Here is a 17,503-nt window from a genome sequence, read left to right on the forward strand (position 1 = left end):
ACAAGCTTGCTCTGCCATTCAACATGACCAAGGCTTGATCAGACATTTCAATGTTTTTTTCCCCACATTATCCCCTTATAGCCCTTTAAATTATTGTTAATCATAAATATGTCAATCTCTGCTTTAAACATACACAATGACTGAGCTTCCACAGCCCTCTGAGGTAGAGAATTCCAAAGATTCATAATCCTCTGTGTGAAGAACTGTCTCCTCTGCTCAGTCCTAAATGGTTTCGCCCTTTATTTTGAAATTGTACTCTCTGGTTCTAGACTCTCCAATCAAGGGAAACACATTACCTGTATCTACCCTGTCTGTTCCTTTAAGTATTTTGTAGGTTTCAATGAGATCACCTCTCATTCTTCGAAACTTAGTGTAAGTGAAGACTAGTTTGGGTGATAAAGCGGCTGAACGATGGATAGACATCCATGATCAATTCAGAATAGCAACCTGAATACTGGCATCACCATGCTGCAAAACAGAGGCTGATATCCTCACCTGTACAATCAACCCCATTGGGTAGGAGACTAAATCCAGGGAAACATTTACTTTGACATGACTGGCAAGCACCATCAGCTGTAAGAACAAATGGAATGTAGGATTAGAAGTTTGTTCTGCAAAATATAACACTTTTTTATATGCCTTAGCTGCAGATTAAAATATGTTGTCTCATCAAGCAATGCCAGACCTGGAACAGCACACGTGTGCAGTAGAGTAAAATACCTTCAACTTTGTTCCAATATTGTGTTTCAGAAGTTCCACAATGACTGGGGACATGATTTAGTCGGCCCGTCCACCACGCGCACTAATCCCGTTATGGTCACTAAATCTCACAACGGGTTTTAACGGGATTTGCAACGGCGAGATCTCAGTTTGAGACCTTCCCCTGCCAGTGATGTGATCTCGGTGAAAACCTGATTTCCATACATGAAATGAAATGAAAATGAAATGAAATGAAAATCGCTTATTGTCACAAGTAGGCTTCAATGAAGCTACTGTGAAAAGCCCCTAGTTGCCACATTCCGGCGCCTGTTCGGGGAGGCCAGTACAGGAACTGAACCGTGCTGCTGACCTGCCTTGGTCTGCTTTAAAAGCCAGCTATTTAGCCCAGTGTGCTAAACCAGCCCCTTATAATATTTAAATCTATACTTACCGTACTTGCCGTTGTAACGTCTGCCCACCCCTTATCCATCCACCCAATCGGCATGCGGTCATGCTGGCATGAATCACCACTGGTTTTCAAAAAAGAGAATCAGTTGTGATGACTACACCGAGGGCATGGAGGTCAGTATAGCCATCGGGCGGTGAGGGACATGGCTGGACAGTGCTGTGGCATTGCCAACTTGCCACTACCAAGCTGGCATTGTCAGAGTGCAATGCCAGGCTGGCACTGATGTGGCGAGGAGAGGGGGGGGGATAGTACCCCCTGATACCTCCATAGCGGGTGGGGGAGCACGCCAAAACTTGTGGGTGGTCCTCCATGTTCCTGGGGTTTGGGGGAATTTGTTTAAAATGCAGATTGGGGTGCCCTTTAAAGATGGTGCCCCCATCTCTGCCGAGCCATCTTGCTAGCTCTATCAGACACCGAACCGCCAAAGTGACAGCTTAAACCACACACCCAAATTTTCTGTGCTGTAAGCGCCAGAAATATCTGGTCTGAAACCTCGGCTGGGGGCGCGGTCTACCTGGCTGTGTTGCGCGCTAACAGGAGTGAGAAGCAGCCGGTAGATGCTGGGAAAGGCTCCCACAGGCTTCTGGGCAACTAGTGCACCTTGCGAGATCTACCCTGGTCTCACGAGGCGTCGCGATCAGGATCCCGCCCACAATGGGACCAAGCCTTGCATGCCTAAGTAGGTTTAAAACCCGCTTAGGAATGGGCGGCACAATGGTGGATTGGTTAACACTGCTGCCTCACGGCACCGAGGACCCGGATTTGACCCTGGCCCTGGGTCACTGTCCGTGTGGAGTTTGCACATTCTCCCCATGTTTGTGTGGGTCTCACCCCCCAACCCAAAAATGTACAGGGCAGGTGAATAGGCCACACTAAATTGCACCTTAATTTGAAAAGAAAAGAATTGGGCACTCTAAATTTATTTTTTAAAACCCGCGTAGGCGTGCTCACCCAGAATTTATCGGACTCCTGGCATCTACCGGCCTTACCAGGGAGACCCCAACTGGGTGCCATTCAGTACAGTTCCACACAAACGTGAGCCAGGTGGTGGTATCTGGGGGGTCTCTTTGGAGGCTCCTGGGTGGGCAGGGACAGTACAGTATGACCCCCTGGCCCTTCCTTGGAATGCAGGCACCTTGGCACTGCCAGCATGGCACCTTGGCACTGGCACTGCCAAAGTACCCAGATGGTGTTGCAAAGCCAGCAGGAGCACTGCCGGGTGGTAGTGCCAAGCTGTCAGGGTGGCATTGTCAAGGGTCAGGCCTCGAGGAGGCCATGCCCATGAAAGGAGGGTGAGGAGGGTTATGAAGGACCGGGGGGGGGGGGGGGGGGGGTGCAGGGCGGGTATGAAGGGGCCTCTGGAAGGTTGGTGGGGGAAGGGGGAGGGTGATGGGTGGGAGCCCTGGGAGGTGGGGGGGTACCTGAAAGGGTGTGTGGGAAGGTGTGGAAAGTGTGGCCTCACTTGGGAGGTGTGGGGTAATGCCCATTTGTGTGTGTGTGGGGGGGGGGGGGGCAGGGGATTGCCTGGGTAGAGGGTATGGGGGATCCAGAAGCTCACTAAGAGATAATATTTGCTGTTGTCCGATCCTTGAGTGAATTTTCCCCAAAAAGTGGCGAAGTGTCAGGGTCTGACTGAAAACCAATATGTTTCTCTGCAGAAGCCCAGGGCGTGATCTAATAGAAAAGCTTCTAAGTAATATTTGTGCGGAGTTTTACTGGGAGTTTCACCCTGGCTCTTTCAAAACTGTGGCCTGATCTCTGGAGAGCCAGTCTGGCCAGTGAGTTCAGCTGCCCAGTGATGACAATAATTCTCGGTGTGGACTTTCTCCTTCTTCAGCACCATGTTGGCGATTCTACAAGTTAAACATTTTTTTTTATTAGAGTACCCAATTAGTTTTTTCAATTAAGGGGCAATTTAATGTGGTCAATCCACCTACCCTGCACATCTTTGGGTTTGTGGGGGAGAAACCTCCACAAACACGGGGAGAATGTGCAAACGTCATACAAACAATGACCCAGGGCCGGGACGAACCCGGATCCTCAGTGCCATAGGAAGCAGTGTTAACCACTGTGCCATGTGCCGCCCCCAGCGATTCTACAAATTGATTTGGCGATATGTCCCTTAGGGGCCATATGTGGGATGTCAGACCTGCCGAAGCTGCAGGCAAGAGTGGGGGCAGATGACTTGGCTTTTGCCCCACTGACTGCTAGCAGATGGGTTCAGTTGGGGTGGAGGTCAGCTTCTCCACCCAGTACCTCGGCCTGGCTGGGGGATCTTATGGAGTCTTTAGACCTCAAGAAAGTTAAGTTCACCATGAGGGGTACAATTGAGGGTTCTACAAAAAATGGCAGCCGTTAATTTTGTACTTTAAAGAGCTGGTCACCGTCATGTTAGGGAGGGTGGGGTAGAGATTTTTCATTTGGGCGGGGTTGCAGACACTGTTGTTTTTCTATTTTATTATTATGTATTTATCAAAAAAGGTGAAATAAAATTATTTTTAAAAATTCAAAGCTTGGGCTTGACCGGGGAGAAACTCAACAAGGCCCAAAAAACTGACTTAGTGTGGTTAGAAAGCGGTGGGGAACTTGTCGACAGTGCCAGGGTGAAACTCCCAGCAAAGCCCCCCCACAAATGGCACTTACAAACTTTTCCGTCAGATCACGCACTGTGTTTCTGGAGATAAACATATTGGTTTTCAGTCAGACCCTGACACTGCCATTTTGGGAGGAAAATTCCGCCCTGGAGGTTCATTCAAGGATCAAACAAGAGCAAATAATATCGACATATCAACAAGAAGGGCATGAAATATTAGGACTATAGATGTAACAGGGTAAAATTTCAAGAGCATCTCGCGGGTCGCTCTCAATGCTGAAAGAAGCACGGAGATGGGAAGTAATAATCACCATGGATTTAGAATTACGAAAACAAATTCCCCCAAATCTATTGGAATTCTTCAAAATGACAAGACGAACAAAAGACTTTAAGCAATGATTAAGTAATGATTCTATGAGCACTGCCCAATGAATAGAATTCACTGACATTTTCAGAAGACACCAGAAGTATTCCCCACAAGAGGCTTTGCAAGATTAAGACTCATGGGATTAATGACAACCGGCCTAAGGAAAAGCAGATGGATTTTAAATGTAGCAGATCAACAGAAAGTCATGCCAAATGTAACCGGAAACAAAAGAACATCTGTGCATAATGAAGCCATGTCCATGAGGAATGATGGAAATAGAAGGATATGGGTGTGATCATTAACCACTGAAAACGTTCCATAAGGATATGTGGATCATGTACTGGGACATCTCTCCGACCAATTGACTGAAAGTCAAAAAACATTTTCCCTGTACTGGCCATTTGTGGGCCTACATTTGAACATTGGGTATGATTCACCCAAAACATTTTTAACTGTAACTTTGAGCATGTTTGGCAGGGTGTTTCTCGTTGACTTTTGTGGGTGAAATCCACACCTCTATTAAACCACACTTAATCATTTTTGAGGATCCTGGGGATTTTCTCCCCCTACTCGCCCACACTTAGAAATGTTTTCAGCAATGAACTCACTAGTGAGACGAGCTCCTCGGAGGTTGGGCCGCCATTTTAAAAGGGTGCCCTGATCTAAAAAGTGAGCTTGAAGGTTCCCCACACCCCTCACTCACAGGCAATGTCACTCTCCAACACATATGGGCATTACCCCACACCCACCCCAAGTGCGGACACCCCGCTATGGGGTCACTGAGGGATGCCCTTTCCACACCTCCCCATCCTTCTTTTGGACCGCCTCTAATCCCCTAACCTTTCGGAGGCCCCTTCATACCTGCCCTTCACCCCCCCCCCCCTCCCCCCACTCTTCATACTCCCCTCATCCCCCCTTTCAGGGGCATAGCCCCCCTCATTCCCAGACCCTTGGCAGTGCAGTGCAACCCAGCCACCATGACACTGCCACCCAGGCACCATGGCAGTGCCCCTGCTAACCTGGAGATGCCACCCAGTCACATTGGCAGTGCCAGGGTGGCAAGCTGCCCAGGTTCCAGAGGGAGAGCCAAAGGGCCACCTTGCCCTGTACCCGACCATCCAGGGGTCTCCAATAGCCTGGGAGATGCCCCAGGCGCCATTACACCTGGTCCGCAGTTGTGTGAACCAGTACTAAACGGCGCTTGGTCCAGGCCTCGTTGGGGAGTCCGATAGTTCCTGGGTGCCGGGAGAATCCGGTGCAGACAAAATTAAATGGGGTGTACGTCTCATTTAGATCTGCTGAACTGGATCTCACCCATCTGGATAACGACCTGGATCTCGCCCTCGCTGGGTGATCATTGCATAATCTCACAATGTGCAGATGAATCTTGTGAGACGTCTTAAGTGTTGCGAATCGCACGAGAGCCCTATCACGAGATTCAACGGCCTTGTCGCAACACCAAATCAAGCAAATCGACAAATCACTGCCATTGTGTGCAGTTCTCCATCCTCCCACCCTCAAAAAGAAACAGCTCGTAAAACTAAACATTTTCATTGCAGATAGAAAAATAAAGGGGATACAGACAACTTTTTTTAAATATTCTGAGGAATTCAAGATGTGAATTCAATTTGATTAATTAATTTGGGCTCTTAAAACAGGAGGGCTAGAGTGTTAAATTGAAGTCTCAAGTGAAATTAAACTTTGAAGAATTAGCCCCACAGTATGCTAATAAATTGAACATGAATAATGGAGAAAACCTATCACCCTTATCAAACATCATCTCGATAGTGCCCAAAGTTGGGCAAAGATAAAGGCATTTGAACAAAGACCCACAGTATTAGTTCACATGTTAACAAACTTTGAAATTTGGTTGTGTCCGGCACTGGAGGGGTATTGGAAGGGAGTGACGGGAGTGATCTCGAAGGTGGTGAAAGTCCGGGTCAAACCAGGCTGGGGGTTAGCTTTATTTGGAGTTGTGGATGAGCCGGGAGTGCAGGAGGCGAAAGAGGCCGATGTCGTGGCCTTTGTGTCCCTAGTAGCCCGGCGTAGGATTTTACTCATGTGGAAGGAAGCGAAACCCCCCGGACTGGAGGCCTGGGTAAACGATATGGCAGGGTTCATAAAACAGGAGCAGATTAAGTTTGCGCTGAGAGGATCGGCTCAAGGGTTCACCAGACGGTGGCAACCGTTCCTCGACTACCTAGCGGAACGTTAGAGGGAAGATAGATGACCAGCAGCAGCAACCCAGGGGGGAGGGGGGGGGGGGGGGGGGGAGGGAGGGGGTGGGGGGGGGGTGGGGGGGAAGTTTCATTTTATGTTATTTGGTTAGTTTACCATGTTAGTTAGTTACTAATTATTAGATTGTAGTTATCATGTTACTTGTACTGTTAACTTTTCTTTTTGTTTGATGTGTAAGGGGAAAAAATTGTGAATAAAAAACTTCAATAAAATATATTTTTAAAAAACTTTGAAAGAAAAAGTCCATGGTTAGGAATGCACTTGAAGATAATGAAGGTAAGCAGAAAGATCGATAATCAAATACATGGGGCTGGACTCTCTAGTTCCACAGCAACCTGTTTCTCGATGGCGTGCGATTCACTGGCAGCGGGATTCTATACTCCCATCGCTTGTCAATGCGATTTCGCATTTGAAACCACCCCATGCTGCCAGGAAACCCACAGGCAGGGGGAGCACTGCTAGTGGAAAAAGTGAATCGCAACACCATTAAAATTGTTTACCCGGACTGTTGTATCCGGCCTGTCTATGGGTCACGCATGAGGAACCGCGCTTTTATTTCGAGTCGCCTGAGGACGCGCTGGACTTTGCGAAAAGGAAAGGACTGGTGGTGGACTGAGAACTTTTGAACTTTGCTGCAACGTTCATGTTTTTTTTTTGTTTTGTTTTTCTGTTCTTTTAAAAACAAGAAGTTTCTCGTTTTTACGTTTTGTGGAAGCTGTTTGTAATGCCTTTTGCATTGATTTGGGACCAGCGGTAGAGCTGAGTGAGTTAAGGTTTTCATTTGCACTGTTGGGGGATGAAGGTGTGCTTGTTTATATCTTGGTGTTTTTCTGTCGGGCAATTGTGTGGGGATTGCTTGATGTTGGAGTATGTTTGTATGAGTGGGGGGAGGGTGGGGAGGGAACAATAGGTGGGAGACTATCCGGCGCCAGGGATGGGGGCCACCAAGCTAGCTGGGCGGGCTAGCTCATGGAAGCGCAGAGGGGTTGTGCATATGTTTGGTTCATTAAAGGGGTTGGATTACAGAGTGTTGTTACTGGGGGGGGGGTGGTAAATATTCTGCTGATGAGGGAGGGACTTGGGCTAAGGGACAGAGAGGAGGTTGGGAGGTTGGGGGCGGTGGAGGCATGGAGCATGGGCTGGAGGCTGGGCCAAATAAAGGGGATGGTTGATCGGCGAAGCGGGGAGCAATGACACCCCCCCCTCCCCAACTAGGCTGATCACCTGGAATGTTTGAGGGTTAAATGGGCCGGTCAAGAGGGCACGTGTGTTCGCGCATCTTAGGGGACTGAAGGCGGACGTGGTAATGTTGCAGGAGACGCACCTTAGAGTAACTGACCAGATTAGATTGAGGAAAGGCTGGGTTAGTCAGGTCTTTCACTCGGGATTGGATTCAAAGACTAAAGGGGTCGCGATCCTGATCAATAAGCGGGTGGTGTTTGAGGCAGGTAGAATAGTCTCGGATGTTGGAGGTCAGTACGTTATTGTCAGTGGGGAACTGGAGGGGGTGCCGGTGGTATTAGTAAATGTGTATGCACCAAATTGGGATGATGTGGAGTTTTTAAAGAGGATGCTGGGGAAGATACCTGACCTGGATTCGCCCAGGGTGGTCATGGGAGGGGACTTCAACACAGTTATTGATCCTGGCTTGGACCGGTCAAGCTCGAAAACGGGCAGGGTGGCAACAATGGCAAAAGACAGTAACCAGCGCCCGCACTGGAGGTTAGATGTGGGATTTTTGGCTAACAAAGGGGTGTGCGAGCGGCTGAGGAAATGTATTCAGAACTACCTGCAGGTCAACGACACGGGGGAAATTTCAGCAGCGGTGGTGTGGGAAGCACTGAAGGCAGTGGTCAGGGGGGAGCTGATCTCGATACGGGCCCATAGGGAGAAGATGGACAGGGCAGAGACGGACCGGCTGGTAATGGAGATATTACAGATCAATAGGAGGTATGCGGAGACCCCAGAGGCAGGGCTCCTGAGGGAACGGCGGAGGCTATAGGTGGAGTTTGGCTTGTTAACCACAGAGAGGGAGGTGGAGCAGCTGAGAAAGGCAAGGGGGGGCAATCCATGAGTATGGAGAGGCCAGTAGAATGCTTGCACAGCAGCTTAGAAAGAGGGAGGCAGCCATAGAGATAGGGAAAGTAAATGACGGAGATGGGAACCTGGTTGGAGATTCAGCAGGGGTGAATAAGGCGTTCAGGGATTTCTACAGGAGGCTATATAGGTCGGAACCCCCTACAGGGCCGGAGAGGATAAGGAATTTCTTGGAGGGGCTGAATCTCCCAAAGGTGGACGGGGAGCTAGTAGAAGGGCTGGGGGCCCCGATCGGGTTGGAAGAGATAGTGGAGGGTCTGAAGGCCATTCAGCCGGGTAAAGCCCCGGGGCTGGACGGGTACCCAGTGAAGTTTTATAAAAAGTTATTTGTGATATTGGGGCCGGTGTTGATGAGGATGTTCAATGAGGCAAGGGAAAGAGGGATGCTGCCCCAGACGCTGATTCTGAAGCGGAACAAGAATCCAGAGCTGTGTCGGTCCGACAGGCCGATATCCCTGTTGAATGTGGATCCCAAATTGCTGGCCAAAATTTTGTCCTCCAGGATTGAGGATTGTGTTCGCTTTATGCAGACGACCTGCTTCTGTATGGATCAGACCCAATAGAGGGGATGGAAGAAATCATGAGGACTCTAGGGGAATTTGGCCGGTTTTCGGGGTATAAGTTAAATATGGGGAAAAATGAGATGTTTGCGGTCCAGGCAAGGGGACAGGAGAGGTGATTGGGTGGGCTGCCGTTTAGATTAGTAGGGGGAAGCTTTAGGTACCTAGGCATTCAAGTGGCGCAGGAATGGGACCGGCTGCATAAATTAAATCTGGCCCGACTAGTGGACTAAATGAAGGATGATTTTCAGAGGTGGGAGGTGCTTCCGTTGTCAGTGGCTGGGAGGGTACATAAACAGGTGTCAACCTTCCCGCTTCTACCACTGAGGGGGATTCAGGACAGGGTAGTTTCTAGAGTGTGGGTGGGAAAAGGGAGCGTCTCGGACATTTATAAGGAACTTCTGGGGTCAGAGGAGACGCAGACAGAGGAGCTGAAGCGCAAGTGTGAGGAGGAGCTGGGAGGAGAGATAGAGGATGGTCTATGGGCGGACGTGTTGAGTAGAGTCAAGCGTCCGCAACATGTGCCAGGCTCAGCCTGATACAATTCAAGGTCGTTCATCGGGCTCACATGACAGTGGCTCGGATGAGCAGGTTCTTTGGGGTGGAAGACAGGTGTGCAAAATGTGCGGGAGGACCAGCGAACCATGTCCACATGTTCTGGGCATGTCCGAAGCTTATGGGATTTTGGCAGGGGTTTGCAGATGTCATGTCCACGGTGTTGAAAGCAAGGGTGGCACTGAGTCCAGAGGTGTGATTTTCGGAGTGTCGGAAGACCCGGGAATCCAGGAGGAGAAAGAGGCAGACGTTCTGGCCTTTGCTTCCCTGGTAGCCCGGAGACGGATACTATTAGCTTGGAGGGACTCAAAGCCCCCGAAGTCAGAGACCTGGCTATCGGACATGGCTAGCTTTCTCTGTTTGGAGAAAATCAAGTTCGCCTTGAGAGGATCACTGTTAGGGTTCGCCCGGAGGTGGCAACCGTTCGTCAACTTCTTCGTGGAAAGTTAATCATCAGCAGAAGGGGGAGGGGGGTGTTAGTTTAGCTTAGATAAGGGGTTAATAAAGGTGGGACCTGTCAGGGAGGGAGACGGCTTTTGCACTATATTTATAGTTTCATGTACATTGTTTATTTTGTTGTTGCTATAATACCAAAATTACCTCAATAAAATGCTAATTTTAAAAAAAATTGTTTGCCTACTGTTGGATCCATGAAAATGTGTTTTGCATAATTCCAGGATGGAATAATCAAGGTACAAGTTGAAATGTAGTGGCGTTTAGCTCAACTACATTTGACTTTGCTCAATCGTGTTTAATTAAATCCTTCCATTGAGCATGAGCCATCAGTTAGTTTTGCAGGCAAACACAGTTTTCCCACTGTAATATCAGAAACTGTGTGAACATCTGTAACTCGTATCTGTGAGAATAGCATTGCACGTGTAAGATAGAGAGGGACTTACAAATGCAGGAGTGTCTGTCAAAGTGGAGCCGATATCCTGGATGGCAAGTGCAGTAGTAGCTTCCTGCGGTGTTGATGCAGTTATGAGCGCAGTGACCATCTCCAGATGTAGCACATTCATTGTTATCTTGAAACCAAGAGGAGTAATTAATGACCAATAGGTATGTCCTTTTCCCTTTCCTTTTTAAAAATAAATTTAGAGTACCCAATTATTTTTTCCCATTAAGGGCAATTTAGCGTGGCCAACCCACCTACCCTGCCATCTTTTTGGGTTGTGGGGGTGAAACCCACGCAGACACGGGGAGAATGTGCAAACTCCACACGGACAGTGACCCGGGGCTGGGATCGAACCCGGGTCCTCAGCGCCGTGATGCAGCAGTGTTAACCACTGCGCCATCGTGCTGCCCTCTTACCCTCTTTTCTGTCATTAGGTGACGCTTTTAACAAGACTTTCCAGTGTGATATAACACAGTATGACTTCCACCTGTTCGGTGGAGCAATTTATGTATCTATCTATACCTATAAAATACATTTCATATGTGTCCTCCAAGTTGACTGTATTTTTTCGACATGCAATCTCAGTTTACTTCATGTATTTCCATATATTTCAAAATTAACTTTGCTTGCCCCATTTTCCCCCTCTTTCAGTAGATTCCCCTCAAAAATGTATTTTCTCACATTTTGCTGCAAGCCACTTTCCCTCCTGCCCTCTGGGTCACCATCAGTTTCAGGCAATAAGGAAGGAATGTTCTGCCCCCCCCCCCCCCCTACCGCCCCCCCTACCCACGCCTGCCTCCCACTGCTGCAGTGGAGGTGGCCCACCATTGGACGGCGACAGGATCTTCCACTCCGCTAATATTAATGGCTTTTTCCATTGCTGGCACCCTCCACCACTGGGGAACCCGCCGCACGGATCACCATAAGACCATCAGACATAGGAGCAGAATTAGGCCACTCGGCCCATCGAGTCTGCTCCGCCATTCAATCATGGCTGATATTTTCTCATCCCCATTCTCCTGCCTTCTTCCCATAACCCCTGATCTCCAGTAGGACCATCAGTAGGACCGGGCGGGAAGGGCCGGAAAATTTCAGCCTCGATCACTTGTCTACCGTTCCGACCATCTCTCTCCACTTCGTCCATTTTTCAGCTTTTTAATTCCAGTTTTTGGATGTGGGCAGATGGTGCTTTAGCACGTCCCAGCAGTTCTTCTCGTCATCATCAGCTCATCCCGTCCAAAATCAACTGAGATTGACCGAATTAGCCTCACCACCCACCTCCCCAGTATCGCCAGTGTCACCCAGCTGATTGTGGCTGCTCTCACGTGCTTCCACTCTTATCTATCTCAGTGCAGTTAGAATATCACTTACAATGCTTTCACTTTCCGCTCCCTCACCAATTCTTCTGGCGTCGCCCAAGGCTCTATCCTTGGCCTCCTGCTATTTCACATTCAAATGCTGCAGCTTGTTGACATCACCCAAAAGTGCAGCATTAATTTTTGCATGTTTGCTGCCAAACCCAGCTCTGCCCACAAGTCACCATTCTTGACCCCTTTATTATTAGACTGCTAATCCAACTACCAGTACAGGGTGCATAGAAATTTGTTCCAACTAAATATTGGGAAGGGGCAGCATGGTTGCGCAGTGGCTAGCGCTGCTGCTGACAGCGCTGAGGACCCGGCTTCGAATCCCAGCCCCAGGTCACTGTCTGTGTGGAGTTTGCACATTCTCCCCGTGTTTGCGTGGGTCTCACCCCCACAACCCAAAGATGTGCAGGTAGGTGGATTGGCCACGCTAAATTGCCCCTTAATTGGAAAAAATGAATTGGGCACTCTTAAATTTTTTTTTAAATATTGGGACAACTGAAGCTATTGCCTCAGTCTCTGCCACAAATCCGCCTCCCTCACCACTGACTCCATGATCTCACTCGCAACCTCCCAAGACTAGACCAGACTGTTTTCAACCTTGATGACATATTTAACAAGGTATTCAACCTTGATGACATATTGGGCACTGCCATTAAGAATGCCCATTTCCGGTCTTCCGGTGGTGGCCATGGAGTGAGTGGTCACACATTTGGCAGCTCCCACTCAAGGCCGATATTTTGGACCTTTTTTCCATTTGGAAGGTGGAAGCTTGGATGAAAAAAGGTGTAGGAGTGATAGGGGAAAATAAGACTCCACTGGTGGGGCTGGTGGATGGATCCACGGACCAGAAGTGGGTCGAGACGGAGGGAGCTGGTGGAGCAGGAGAATCTTTGTGTGCCACAAGTCAAGATGGCGGAGTATAATAGGCCTTTCCTGCCCACCCAGTAGTCGACGGTGCAGCTGGTGGACTTCTTAAATGAGAAATTCAGCCAGCAGGAGGGAATCCCATGAGGACCTAGCTAGGGTGGCAGAGCTGCTGAAAGCGGGGATTGACCAAGTAAGCAGGGACTGGAATTCCAGGACCAGGTTATTCAGAAAGTTGAGGAGATGGTGGGGGAGCGCGAGGCGCAGCGCGTCTCATTGGCGGCCGAGATGGGAGTGATGCGGGTGACCAAAAAAAGCTGAAGGAGAAGTTGGTGATCTGGAGAACCGCTCCAGAAGGCAAAACCTGCGGATCGTGGGGATGCTCGAGGGCATTGAAGGAGCAGACGGTGGCATGTATGTGGCCAAGGTGTTAGAAAGGCTGATAGGGGAGGGGGCCTTTGACTGGCCCCTGGAGGTTGACCAAGAGTACAGAGCGCTGATGAGGAAGCTGCAGGCAGGTGGGCCGCCGAGGGCGATGGTGGTGCAGCTGTTCTGTTTCTTGGACAAGGAGAAGATGTTGTGGTGGGCGAGGCAGACAAGGAAGTGCACCTGGGAGGGGAACAAGGTGCAGGTGTACCAGGACCTGGGCGCAGAACTGGCGAAGAGGAGGGCTGGGTTTAATCGGGTCAAGGCTGCCCTCTTCAAGAAGGGGATAATGTTCGGGGTTTTGTACCCGGCCTGCCTCTGGGTGACCTTTCAGAATATGGAATATTATTTTGGTACGCCAGAGGAGGCAACGGAATTTTTGAGGGACAATTAGACTGGCAGGAGAAGGAGGACATTGAACTTTTGAGGAGGTGATTTTTCTATTGATGGTTGTTGGAGAGCTTTTCTCCTTTGAGATATTTTGTTGTATTTGGTGGCAGGATGCTTGGGTAGCGTCAAGATTGAGTGCACCTATTTTCTGTTCTTTGTTTCGTGGGGGAGTGCGAACTGGGGTTGGGGAGGGGAATCAGTGGAGGGGGGTAGGAGGTTGGAGGCCTTGGGTGGGGACTGCCAGACTAGCTGGGCAGGCTTGCTAATGGGAGCGCAGTGCGGATGGTCAAGTGGTTGGTGCAGGGGAGGGGGGTGAGATTGTTGTTTTATTTGGGGGGGGAGGGGGGCTGCTGACAATGGTGTTGTTGTGGCACAGCTGGAAAGGGAGTCATTACGGTGGACATCCGAGGGTTGGCCTGGAGGGTCACGTGACACGGTGTTATGGGCCAGGGTTTAGAGAACCCCAAAGTGTATCATGGAGTTCACCTGACCCACAAATTTGAATAGATTGTGGTTATGGGGAGCACATGGGCCCACTCTGCAGGTGTGATGCAACAGAAATCTACAGTACTTTTAAATGAAAACAATGTTTATTTATGAAACTAGTTAACACTTGATAAACCCACAGTAAACATCTTAACAACTATCAACACCAATAAATCCCCCAAAGAATACAGTACTTGCAACATCCATAAGACAAAAAGAACCCTTTTTACAGAAAGACACCAGGTCTAACTTCACTACTGAGAACAGTTACCACTTTGAAATCGCCAAATGAACATTCCTAAGCTTGCAGAGATTCATACACATCTTGCTGTGACTGCAGATTCTCCAAATCTAAAACAAAACTAAACAACCCTGTAGCTGCAAGCCTAAAGTGAAAGTAAAAGTAGACAGACAGCCCAGCTCCAGCCACTCTCTGACATCACTGCAGCCTCCGATAAACACCCATTTCTTAAAGGTAGACCTACTACAGCTATTTTATCAACACACATTTCTTAAAGGTACTCTCACATGACAACGGGCCGGGGTCTGGCCCAAAAAGGGGTGGGGGGAGACCCCCCAACCAAGCTGGTCATGTGAAACAGGAGGGGCTGAATGGGCCGGTCAAACGGTTACATGTGTTTGCGCACTTAAATAGTCTGAAGGCGGACGTGACATTTTTACAAGAGACACACATAAAGATAGCGTGTCAGACAGAGCTGAGGAAATGATGGGTGGAGCAATCGGGACTGGATATGAAGACGAGGGGGGATGCTGGTGATTTTGGTAAATGCTTATGCACCAAACTGGGACGATATGCGGTTTATGAAGCGGGTGCTGGGGAAGTTTCCTGATCTGGACTCGCAACGGTTGATCATGGGGGGAGGCATTTTAACACAGTCATTCAACCAAGCTTGGACCGGTCGAGCCCGAGATCGGGGAAGGTGTCGGCCATGGCGAAGGAGCTGAAGGGGTTTATGGAGCACATGGGGGGGTTGCACCAGTGGAGGTTTGGGAGGCCGAGAGTGAAGGAGTTTTCGTACTTTTCTCATGTGCACCGGGTGTACTCCCAGGTTAATTTCTTTGTGGCGCGCAAGGCGGGGTGGTCGATTTAGTGTATTCGCCGAATGTGGTTTCAGACCAGACTCCGCATTGGGTGGATTTGCCGGTGGGGGGGGATGCCCGCAGTGGAGGCTGGATGCGGGGTTGTTGGCGGATGAGGTGGTGTGCAAGCAGGTGAGGGCTGCCAGCCAGGGGTATGTGGAACTCAACAATACAGAGGGGTTATGGCCACCATGCTATGGGAGGCACTCAAGGCGGTGGTTGGGGGATGGGGGGGGGGGGGGGGGGAGTTTATTTTGTGCGCACAGGGAAAAGGAGGAACGAGCAGAGATAGCAAGATTAGTGGAAGAGATTTTGAGGGTCGATAGGAGGTACTCGGAGGCACTGGAGGCAGGGTTGTTGAACGAGAGGCAGGGGCTCCAGATGGAGTTTGGATTGGCGTCCACGGGGAAGGCTGATGGGCTGTTGCGGAGGGCCAGAGGGGCAGTGTACGAGTACGGGGAGAAGGCGAGTAGGATGCTGGTCCACCAACATAGGAAGCAGGAGGCGGCGAGGGAGATTAGAAGAGTGAAGGATAGGACAGAAAGGGTGGTACTGGAACCAGTGAGGGTGAATGGGGTGTTCGAGGAGTCTTATAGGAAGCTATATGGGTTAGAGCCCCAGGTCCGGGGAGGAGAGAATGCGGCAGTTTCTGGATGGGTTGGAGTTTCCCAAGGTTGATGAGGACCTGGTGGAGGGGCTGGGGGCCCCTATTGGGTTGATGTAGGTGATGCAGGCAGGGAAGGACTTGGGTCTGGATGGGTTCCTGGTGGAGTTTTATCAGAGGTTTGGGGGGTATTTGGGGCCTCTGCTGGTGAGGGCATATTAAGAGGGGAGGGTGAGGGGGGATATCCCCCTACACAATCGCAGGCATCCAGCTCCCGATACTGAAGAAAGATAAGCATCCAGAGCAGTGCGGGTCCTACCTTCCGATATCGTTGCTAAATGTGGATGCCAAACTGTTGGTGAAGGTGTTGGCCTCGAGGAATCGTGTCCCGGGGGGTAATAAGTGAGGATCAGACGTGGTTGTGAAAGGGAGGCAGTTGTCGGCAATTGTGAGGAGGTTACTTAACGTGATTATGGTGGCCCCGGAGGGGCAGGAAGTGGAGGTGGCAGTGGCAATGGATACAGAGAAGGCTTCCGACCGGGTGGAGTGGGATTATCTGTGGGAGGTGTTGGCTTTGGGTTTGGGCGGGGGTTTGTGGATTGGGTCCGGTTGCTGTAAAAAGCACCAGTTGCAAGTATGCGGATGAAGCGGGTGAGCTCGGGATATTTCGGGTTGCACCGTGGGACAAGGCATGGGTGCTCTCACTGTTGCTTTTTACCTTGGCGATAGAGCCATTGGCTACGGCGCTTAGAGCGTCGAGGGCTTGGAAAGAGATTGTGCGGGGGATGGCGTCGAGCACATGGTTTCGCTGTATGCAGACAACCTGCTGCTATATATTTCGGACCCACTGGGGGCCTTGGCAGAATTATGGGGATTTTGGAAGACTTTGGCCAGTTCGCCAGATACAAGCTGAACATGGGAAAGAGCGAAGTGTTCCCGATTGAGACCAGGGGGCAAGAGAGGAGGTTAGGGGAGCTGTCATTCAAGGTGGAGGGGGCAAGTTTCAGGTACTTGGGCATCCAGGTGGCGTGGGCGCAGCTGCACAAGTTGAATTTGGCTGAGTTGGTGGAGCAGATGAAGGGGAATTTTAAGAGGTGGGATGTGCTGCCACTGTCGTTGGCAGGGCGGGTGCAGACAGTGAAGATGATGGTGCTGCCGACGGTGTTGCCAAGGTTCCTGTTAATATTTCAGAACCTCCCGATCTTTGTTCCAAAGTCATTTTTTAAAAAGGTCAATGCGTTGATTTTGGGGTTTGTGCGGGTCAACCGTAGGTTCAAGAGGGAGTTTTTGGAATGGGGGCAAGGGGAGGGGAGGTGCTGGCATTGCTGAACATAATGAATTATTATTTTTTATTTGTTTTTAATAAATTTAGTGTACCCAATTCATTTTTTTTCCCAATTAAGGGGCAATTTAGTGTGGGCAATCCACTTAGCCTGCACATTTTTGGGTTGTGGGGGCGAAACACACGCAAGCACGGGGAGAATGTGCAAACTGCACACGGACAGTGCCCTAGAGCCGGGATCAAACCTGGGACCTTGGCGCCGTGAGGCTGCAGGGCTAACCCACTGTGCCACCGTGCTGCCCACAACATAATGAATTATTACTGGACGGCTAACATCGCTATGGTTAGGAAATGGGTTGTGGGGGAGGGATTGGAATGGGAGCAGATGGAGGTGGCTTCTTGCATGGGGAACGAGTTTAGGGGCATTGTTGATGGCACCTCTGCTGTTTTCACTGGCCAGGTACACTGTGAGCCCAGTGCTGGTGTCGGCCTTGTCGGTGTGGGGACAGT

General features: G+C 49.9%; 1 protein-coding gene across 3 annotated transcripts in view; it reads right to left on the minus strand.

The window, feature by feature from the left end:
* The window catches only part of LOC140431033 (von Willebrand factor C and EGF domain-containing protein-like), a 633,994-nt gene that overhangs the window by 214,852 nt on the left and 401,639 nt on the right, over positions 1-17,503 (minus strand). For all 3 annotated transcript variants that reach the window (XM_072518932.1, XM_072518933.1, XM_072518934.1), the window contains exons 13-14: positions 10,478-10,603; positions 496-573 (exon numbers count right to left, since the gene is read on the minus strand). In XM_072518932.1, coding sequence (XP_072375033.1) covers positions 496-573; positions 10,478-10,603 — 204 coding nt within the window. The remainder of the gene's footprint in view (positions 1-495; positions 574-10,477; positions 10,604-17,503) is intronic.

Source organism: Scyliorhinus torazame, chromosome 10, assembly GCF_047496885.1.
Source record: "Scyliorhinus torazame isolate Kashiwa2021f chromosome 10, sScyTor2.1, whole genome shotgun sequence".
Lineage (NCBI taxonomy): Eukaryota > Metazoa > Chordata > Chondrichthyes > Carcharhiniformes > Scyliorhinidae > Scyliorhinus > Scyliorhinus torazame.